Below are 10,094 nucleotides of genomic sequence, written 5' to 3' on the forward strand. Positions count from 1 at the left end.
GTCGTCGTTTCATACTACAGATGGACAATGACCCAAAACATAAAGCCAAAGCAACCCAGGAGTTTATTAAAGCAAAGAAGTGGAATATTCTTGAATGGCCAAGTCAGTCACCTGATCTCAACCCAATTGAGCATGCATTTCACTTGTTAAAGACTAAACTTCAGACAGAAAGGCCCACAAACAAACAGCAACTGAAAACCACCACAGTGAAGGCCTGGCAGAGCATCAAAAAGGAGGAAACACAGCGTCTGGTGATGTCCATGAGTTCAAGACTTCAGGCAGTCATTGCCAACAAAGGGTTTTCAACCAAGTACTAGAAATGAACATTTTATTTACAATTATTTAATCTGTCCAATTACTTTTGGTCCCTTTAAAAACAGGGTGGCACATGTTAAGGAGCTGAAACTCCTAAACCCTTCATCCAATTTTAATGTGGATACCCTCAAATGAAAGCTGAAAGTCTGAACTTCAACTGCATCTGAATTGTTTTGTTTAAAATTCATTGTGGTAATGTCTAGAACCAAAATTAGAAAAATGTCTGTGTCCAAATATATATATGGACCTAACTACATTACTGATCCTGAGTTACATTCTGTATTATACTCCAGAGCTGCACTCACTATTCTGCTGGTGCAGTCACTGTGTACATACATTACTGATCCTGAGCTGCACTCACTATTCTACTATCAAAAATCATTCCAGAATACTCCTATGTTGGAGAGGATGCAGACATTACAGAAACCTACTGCACATGCTCTGGTACTGTCCACTAATTAAACCACTATGGAGAGACGTATCCCTCCTCATTAATTCTCTTCTTCCCAAGCCTATTACCCTCTCCCCACAGCTAGCCTTATTGTCCCTCAACTCTCATTTATCCCCTTAATCATCCACATCCTTCTAATCACTAAATGTTCCATCGCCTTCCATTGGGAGACCTGATGTCCCCAAAATTCAGGACATAAAGGAACATATATCACTACACAAGTCATGAGTTGAAAGTGGCCACTGTCAACAATAACTTCGACAAATTTACAAGTAAATGGTTCAGATGGATCACTTTAAATCCTTTAAAGACATATTGCAACTGCATTTTTCCTTTTTTCAAGACAATTGATTTAAGCTGTTGCTGTGTATTGAGACTGACTTCACCTACATAACTTACCGTTTTGATTCACAAAATGTTACATGAACGGGAGTTTAACAGGACCACTTGGTCCTTCCCTTTTCAACCCTCTCTCCATCCCCTCCCTATTCTCTCCCCCTATTATTGTTGAAAATCCAATAAAATTATTTGGAAAAGAAAATAGTCAGTGAAACAGTAAATCTTTCTATTAATGAGCAAATAGACAAGCATTTGGGAACAAAAATAACACATTCCGATTTAGTTAGCCATCTGGCTTTGTTGGAAGGAAAGTTCTGAGAGAAAGAATCCTATATATTCCTTAGCATCTGTTCAGATTTATTCCACACATCAGGTGTTGGGCCGACAAATCCTAAAGTATTTTTTTCTTACCAGCTCAACAGTTCATCTGAAACTGTTGGGCAGCACAGTGGCTCGGTGGTTACTACTGAAGGGAGTTTGTATGTGCGCAATATTTTTGCGTGGCTTTCCTCCCACACTCCACATTCTGATGGGTAATGCAGATTGTGTGTCCCAATGGGGACAGTGATGATGCCTGTAGAGCGCTGAGCAGTTAGTGGTATATAATTAAAAGTAAATAAATGAAAACTAATGAATGTTTTGACATCAGTTGAGGCACAAGAAAACTAGTATATAGAATTGCAGCCTTACTAATCGCAAGAACTAGCCCTGAAGACATTGATCCAAGCGGAAAAGCAGATTTCTGATCTAAATCCTCACAGCTAGCGAATTGAATAAATTCACAAAACCCTGGTCCAGCTGCCACTTGTGTAATTTGTGGTTGCTGGCTGAGCCCCCTGCAGATCACCTCCTCCCTGCCGGCATCCCTTCGATTCTCCAATTATTGGTGCAGTGTGATGCAAACACAACATGGCACCAGGCTGGATAATCAACAAAACAGGAGCTGGGGCTGCCGGCAGCTAGCAGATTGTGTGCAGGGCTCCTGTCCAGGATGCAAATACTGATCTGGCCGCTACTCCAGGGTCCTGGGAATATATCCACATGTCTACTCAGAACCATAAATGCAGCGATGGACTAAAGTTGTGTGCACACGCTGCAGATTCATCCGCGTGGATTTTGCAAAATCTCCAGGTCAAAAGACCTGCGGTTTATCTGCAGATTAGCCTGCGGTTTTGACCTGCGGTTTATCATCTCCACAACGGAGATGGTAAACCGCTGCGGAATCGGCAGAAAGAATTGATATGCAATTCTTTCTGCGGATTTGAAACCGCGGAAAATTCCGCAGCATCTGCAGAGCAGTTTGATTTCCATAGGTTAGAATGCTACTGTACACCGCAGCAAAAACTGCTGCAGATCTGCAGGGCCAAATCCGCAGCATGTGCACACAGCCTAAGAGACTGAAGCCGCATTCACACCTGCAAATAACATTTAATCTGGTAGAACTGTGAGCCCTCGCGGGCAGCGTCCTCTCTCCTCCTGTGCCAGTTGTGATTTGTATTGTTTGTGATTACTTTACTCGTTTTTATTATGTATACCCCTCCTCACATGTAAAGCACCAAGGAATAAATGTCACGATAACAGTTGTGAAGGGGTCTGTGTGCTACAATAATATGGCTCCTGTGAACACCGTAAGGGGACGAAAATAAGGTGACCGAGTTTACCTCTCATACTTACTCAGGTTCGATCTCAACAATGGCAGATTTAGTAAAATTTTGGGCACCGAATAAATTGCCCTCCTTAAAAGAGGGATATTGTTGGGAGACTGGGGTAGATAAAGATACTGCTGTCCGCTCTTCCCAGGCATTTATTTAGCTTTTTTTGTTAAGGATAAGCTCATCATAGGTACTTTTATTCCTTTAAGGGAACCTGTCACCTATTTTTTGGCCTTGCAGCAGCCGGCACCGCCATCAGGGGATTATCTACAGCATTCTGTAATGTTGTAGACAGGCCCCCAATGTAACCTGAAAGAGAAGAAAAACAAGTTATATTATACTCACCGGTTTTGGACTGATGGGTGTTGTGGTCCGGCGCCTCCCATTTTCTAGCGGTGACATCCTTTTCTTTGCTTCCCGGCGCGGCTCCAGCACACTGCTCTGCCCTGTTGAGGGCAGGGCAGAGTCCTGCAGTGCACAGGCGCTGGGAAAGCTCAGAGGTCCGGTGCCTGCGGCGGAGCAGAGACGGGAAGCAAAGAAAAGGACATCATCGCTACAAGATGGGAGGCGCTGGACCGGACGGCGACACCCATCGGACCCGGACCGCCCCTGGGTGAGTATAACTAGTTTTTCTTCTCTTTCAGGTTACATCAGATGCATATCTACAGCATTACTGAATGCTGTAGATAAGCCCCTGATGGCAGTGCTGGCAGCTTAGTCCAAAAAATAGGTGACATTCCCTTTAAATATAAAATCTGCATTTTTCCTCCCTTAAAGGGGTAAATACCTAAAATGCCTTTAGTTACAAAAGTGGTCAGGGTGTAAAAATATGTATTAACTTTATTACACAATACCCTACACTTTTTTTTTTTTTTTTTACACTTTGATGTTTTGTTTGATTGGAGTCTCAAACATGACATCACAGAATGCTGGTGCTGTACTCACTCCCTGCATGGTCCACCACCCCCCTCCTAGAACAGGGTGTCATCAGGGGGAAGCAATGCAATTACATAAGTTTCTTGCATCATCACTGTAGGCAGGTGTCCTAGGAGAGGTGAGTGCAGCGCCGGCACTCTGCTTCTATCACTACCGTCACAGCACCCCACTGACACTGTAGCAGGGCAAGTTACACCAGTGCCGAAAACTGCTGTGGCGCTGGTGTCACTCAGCCTGCTTTTATCGTCATCAACTGATGACACCATGGATCCAGGACATCTTCAGGGAATGGCAATGAAAAACTGTGGTAAGAGACCCGAGTGTCACCCTGCTTCACACATCCAGCTTTCATGTTCTAAGCATAACCTGCAGGTCTCCTACCTCTCTGTATGACTAGGAGTTTGTGGAGCTCCAGTCAGGAGACCCCCCCACATTCAGACCACAAACATAAAATGTGTGAAACTACAAATTGCAGGGTCCTATGATTTCAGCTTGTTTTTACAGGGGTGCAAATATGCACTAAGGACACAAAAGGCAGCCACTGAAAATTTTTTTTTAAAAAATATGGCTCATACACTGGTATATCCCAGCTGTGACATGATAGATTATTCCTTTTAAAAGGCTCAACTATATAATGTACACTGATAAAAAGTCAATGCAATAGCTCCCACAGATTACAGTGAGTAGTACAAAATTTACCACCAAACTGAGCCCAGGATCTGCATCAGTCTCGCATGAAAATGCTCCTTAAATGCGTATGGTTGGAATATCCTCTTTAGATATAACCATGTTAACCTCTGTAAGCCATGCATAGGATTAATTGTGTTGTAACAAACCATAGAACACTTTAAACCAGGGAGGTTTTACCCCCCATGTCAAGCCCTGTTTCATGAGGGTTTTTTGCATTAGTAGGGTAATGCACCATCTGCTGCAGACACGAACACTCCACCTCCATGTATTAGACGTGGACGAAGCTGTTTGAAACAAAGAGGAGATATTAATTTATCAGGTTCTCATCACTAGGGAGACAGAATAAGTATACCACACAATGTGCAGCTATTGGTTTATTACATCTTACACTACACCATTATACAAAGGAACAATTAAGATTTTCTGTGCTGCAGATAAATTTCTTCAATTGCTGTCCGCTTTTCCAAAACAAGTATCCAATACAGATATATACAGAAATGAACAGGTGTAATCGCCAACAGTGGCATTCATTACCAGAATAAACATGAAATTATACATCGTGACTTCACAGAAACGCATCCTACCCTCCGCCTGATCTAGAAGCAGATTGTTTGGTATTATATTCTGACTCGATAGTGATCCCTCTTCCGGGGTTAGCTCTTGCTGCATTAAGAGGCCCATAATACTGCCACTATGTAATAAACACAAGATCTGCTTGGTCCATGCAACCCACGGGAAACACTCATGGAGAGGCGATCAGGACTGGCAATGTCTGTCAGATACTGGTATGTGCACCCGGTCTATTCATAACAAGGTTTCGGCCAATCTTACAGGAGGTAGCTACACGAGACAGCAGTAGTCCTGCTCACCTCCAGAAGTTAAAGGAGCTGGATTTACCTAATCTGAGAGCAGCATTAAAGGCAGAGAACCCGACTCCACTTACTAGTTTTGATAAAAATCAATTTTAAATCAGATAATTGCTAGAGGACTAGTAAACTTACTGCGATGCAGTCCTCCATATTCAGGACCTCTGTATAACCCCACCCACACCATCGATTGACTTTCTGCCTACGCGCAATGTACAAAGAAAGCAACCAATCTGTGCTATGGATGGGGTTATACAGAGCGCAGCATTTAGAGAACCGCTAGATCACAGGAGAGTACAGCCGTTTAACTGCAACGATCAGTCCAGTAAGTGACACATCAGGGTCTCTGCCCCTACATAATGCCGCTTTCAAGGTGTATAAATATGAAGGTATTAAGGCAGTTTTTTTAAGCATCCTGTGTTTTTCAGTACCCCCCCATACTACACTCTTTCCTCCTGGAAAGATTAGCAGGAATATGGACCTTAAGTGTATTGTATTACATGGCAAATATGGTTTAAGGACTCGGTTCACTGAACTGGAGTCTCTAGGTCCCATATAACCTAGGAGACCGGTCTCAGGTGGGGGCTTGCATCTAATACCGCCACTGTGCCGTTGTGTGAAGAAGCCCTTACTATGGGGCACTAGTTTATAAAAAGACATGGTGTGAATTTAAAGATAAACACCTTGTATATTTTATAGTAAGGTTACTCTGCAGATTGAGCAGAGTCTTGCGATTATTACTTTTTACTGGGGTACCAGACAAGTATCTGCTCCTATATCCTGTTCTCCCCACAAATGAATCATTTCTGGCAATTACCCACATTATAAAATATATTACAAACAATAGGGGAAAAAAAGAAAAGAGAAAACCCTGTGATTACCTCGTCTCCTCCTGTACCATACCATACAACCTTTTATTACAAAGCAGGACATGTGCGGTGAGCAGCGGGTCCCGAATCTTCCGCCCCATACAGCTGACTCCACTTTAGCATAAAAAAAAATAAGGATGCTAAATACACAAAGCTCATTGGAGAGAAGCGAGATTTCAAAAGGTTTCCGAGTCCATAAAATATCCCAGTAATGCACATTACAGTAATGCGTACAATGATGAGGATAGTTGTGGAAGTAGTGGCTTATATAATTCCACCACTCATCGCTATGGCTGGGATATATCTAATGTAGTTCTGGGATCTAGTGATGAGCGACCGTGCTCTGTTAACATGTTATCAAAGCATGTTCAGGAGTTATATTATCTGAGCAAGCACAAGATACTCGGATGACATTATCGCAGCACGTTCACTCACCACTACTGGGATCATAAAAAGATTAATGGATCAGTAATGATGCCTTTTGAAATCTCACTTTACAAACAATATCAATGTTACAAGAAACACATCCCCAACCCAAAACCTGCACTCATCTCCCTCCTGGGCTGAAGCAACACAGATTTTTCACACTTTAAATTTTCAATTCTCCGTAACAGATAAACTAACACATCCCTTATTCAACTACTTTAAAGTTGCACAAGGGAGCAGCCATAAGGGGTTTATTTAGTCAAGACTGAGATTGGCAGGGGTACAACACCCGACACGCCCGCCATTTAATTGTTGCCAAATGTAGTATACAAAACAAGGACAGCACTGTAAACTGCACAGTGGCAGATCTCTGCTTCTATCACTGATCGTCTATGCCCAGGTCCTGAACCACCCCCTTTAGTGCTGCTTTCATGGCTATTAGGGCACATTCAGACGGTGAGAGATAGAAAGATCGAACTACAATGCTCAGGCTGGCAGCTTTCCCGACCAGAGCATGGCCTCATCATATTGGCTGCCGACCAGTCGGAATATTGCGGTCTGGATTTATATGGCGGTCTGACTGTGCCGTACCTCATGACCTGGGATGGTAACGATGTAAAAATGGTGGCCTGCCCCCTTCATACACACTTAAAGCAAAAATCAGCGCGTCACTCTGTCCTTTTCCTCTGCTGTGTTCAGTTTCTAATGTGAGAACAAGTCACAGATTCTTTGCAGAAAATATTCATCTCTGCTGTTCATCTGAATGAGGTTGTAGCCGCAGATAAGACGTGCTCGTGTGAACCTGCCTCCAAGTCTCCCCTCTGCTTCTGTTTATAAAACTGTTCTAAATCCTTTACTCATGTGACAATAAATCGGTGTTCTCCAACCTGTGCCTCAAAACCTACTGGTCCTGACATTCCGCTGACCTCATACAGTCATCAGGGTGTGCTGATAGTATTACTTTTCAATTAGAGTAACACATCCACGTATGTGGGGGCTTCAGGACGCCACTGCTTGAACAACTGCCACCACTCTCCTGCATGAAGCTTCAATAAAGGGCCCTCATTTGATGTGATCCTGCCTGAGCTCAGGTCTTGGCTGCTTATGTATATTAATTTTTTTATGTGATGCATTTGTTAACAAGCAGACAGATATGGACTAGTACTAAGGTTACCAACTACTTTTTTGCATCAACTGTTGTGCCGTAGATCGCCGACCCCATCGCTAAACCCTATGAACAAAGAAAGGCCTCTTCTGATCATAAAGAATCGTAATGATACAAGAAGTGGACTGAATTAAGTTGCAGTCCGTCTGCCCTTAAAAGTTCTAAGTTAGTCCCATCTTCGGCTGCTAAAAACAAGTAATTTACTGCTTATTAGAATAGCAGCCTCTCTTGATATTAAGCATTTACAGCTCTTTGCCTAGGAGACTGACCTCTGCTGCCGACTGGAATCTCGGGAGGTAACAGCGACCCCGGACAGCTTCAATACAAACCAGCTCGTAGGCACTGAGCATGTACTATTGTCTAGCAGCAGCAGTGGTCGGTCTCCAAGGCAACTAACAAAAAAGGAGCAACGATCTATAAACAGAACAGGAGTCAATATCCCAAAAACTGCCGAGGTTCTTAGTTAGTAAATGGCCTGTATTTACACTACGAAGATAGGAATAACTCTTTAGGAGACAATTTGAGTGTAGAACGGTAACGCTCGCACCTCGCCTAGCACTTGGTGTCAGCATTAGTTAGTGACTTGGATCCTTACCAGCTTGGGCGAGACGTATAGGTCTTGCTCTTTAAAAACACTCCTGCAATGGAGCGAGCCGACAAGTTCACCTAAAAGAGAAACTGTCAAAGAGAGGTTTACTAGTATTACATAGTGACAGCAGAGTCAGATACATGCACGCCCCCGCGATCACAGTCCGACATAGATCGATGCAACAGAAGATAAATCATTACGCCCGGACTTGGGCTAAACTTTGGCTGTGCAGTTATACCAATAAATCATAGAGCACTGCTTAAAGTTAGGGAGAAATTACTGATCACCCAGCAGGGCGATGGCAGAACAGTATATACATTGCTGTCTGCATGCAGCCTAAATCCTGGCGACGCCCCCCCCCTCTATTACACACAGCCGCCTGTGTCCATAGCAGCGCTGCATCGCCCCCCACATTATTTGTCCTCAGGATCCATCCAGTACATAAAGTTTGTTACTTGACCCTACATTTTGGCTGAAGAGGCCGCGCTCCTGGCACAGGCCGGACAGAACTCCACTGACACCTTCTCCTTGTCCACATGCAGGCAGACTCCAGCAGAGGGCGCCACCTCCTCTTCCTCCTGGAGCACAGTACTGGCGAGTCCTGGCAGCGCGTAGTCGTGGTCATCAGGCTTCACAGAAGGGTCGCGGAAGAGTGACGTAGCCAGCTTGACTCCGCCCAGTCCGGTGAGGCGGCTGAGGAGCTGTGACAGGGCGCTGTCATTGGCCAGCACGGCCCGCAGGTAGCGCGCCTCGGACTCCAGCTCCCGGACGCGCACTCCCAGGCCCCTCCGCTCCTGCTCCAGCCGGACGTTCTCCTCGGTGAGCCGCGCCACCGTGCGCTCCAGGCCGCTCACGTACTCCTTCTTGCGCAGGCGGTTCAGGCGAGCGGCCACCGCGTTCTTATTGCCGGCGCCGCGCCCCCTGGTGGTCATCGGGTGTAGCGCGGCGTCACACGCCTCGGGGCTGGGAGCGGAGGACGCGGCCTCTTCCGGGATGTGCGGGGCGCCGGGAGAGTCGGCAGTCCCGACTAGCTGCTCCAGCAGCTCGGTGAGGGAAGCGTCTTCCTCCCTCCACCATGGCGCGGCCCCCTCCACCGAAAGCAGCTCGTCCAGCTCCAAGACAGCTGCGGGAGTCTCCACAACACGACTCCTCTTCTCCCGCCTCCGGCTACGAGCACTGGCGGCCGCGGCCTTCGGACGCTCCCTCAGCCGGTGCTTCATGCTGCTGACTCCTCTTTCTGTGAGGAACGAACGTCGTAATAATAATGGCGTCCGAAGGAAGCGGAAGTAGGAAGGGATATACCACGTGACGCCTTACTCCTTATAGTGGGTGGCTAGTGTAGGCCACGCCCATAACTTTCTGGCGGGCAAAAGTCATGTGACCGGGGGCAGCGAATCAAAAGCTGCAGTTGCGTGAGGGAAACAGGCAATTCTAGAAGAGGTAGTGACGGGCACCCGAGTTCATTTTGGTGATTAGTTCACTGGAAAGATAAGTTCTGGATTCTGCTGAGAAGAGATTGATCAGTTCTAGTTCGTTAGAGGTGGATCACACATCCGTTTTTAGACGTCTGTCAAAATCCGAAGTTGTGCACAAAAAAATGGCGATCCGGCTGATTCGGCTCCGCTCACCATAAAGAGCCGGCTCTTTTTTAAATATTAATCCGTTTTCCACAGTCATCGTTCCAGGTCTTTGCCTGTACAGTGAGGCCTCATTCTCCACCTATATAAGAATCTAATGACACAGTGTAGACTGTTATTCAGCATTGCTGCTTCCTCAGATTGTCAGCTCTTGTGATC

General features: G+C 45.4%; 1 protein-coding gene across 4 annotated transcripts; it reads right to left on the reverse strand.

Moving 5' to 3' along the window:
- Nucleotides 1-3,290: 3,290 nt before the first annotated feature.
- On the reverse strand, nucleotides 3,291-9,587 carry CREBZF (CREB/ATF bZIP transcription factor). Of its 4 annotated transcripts, XR_012231013.1 has the most exons (4): nucleotides 8,764-9,587; nucleotides 8,305-8,387; nucleotides 6,131-6,232; nucleotides 3,291-4,667 (listed from the first exon to the last, which is right to left on the reverse strand). XR_012231013.1 is itself a non-coding variant. In XM_073569207.1 (2 exons), the coding sequence occupies exons 1-2, from the start codon at nucleotides 9,516-9,518 to the stop codon at nucleotides 8,372-8,374; spliced, it is 771 nt and encodes a 256-aa protein (XP_073425308.1). In that variant the 5' UTR covers nucleotides 9,519-9,587; the 3' UTR covers nucleotides 4,727-8,371. The 4 variants fall into 4 exon arrangements, 1 of the variants encoding a protein (XP_073425308.1); XR_012231011.1 differs by having other exon boundaries at nucleotides 6,131-8,387; XR_012231012.1 differs by lacking the exon at nucleotides 3,291-4,667 and having other exon boundaries at nucleotides 4,727-6,232.
- Between the last annotated feature and the right edge of the window lie 507 nt (nucleotides 9,588-10,094).

The sequence above is a fragment of the Dendrobates tinctorius genome, unplaced genomic scaffold, assembly GCF_039654945.1.
Source record: "Dendrobates tinctorius isolate UK_male_01 unplaced genomic scaffold, ASM3965494v1 ptg000023l, whole genome shotgun sequence".
Taxonomy (NCBI): Eukaryota; Metazoa; Chordata; class Amphibia; order Anura; family Dendrobatidae; genus Dendrobates; species Dendrobates tinctorius.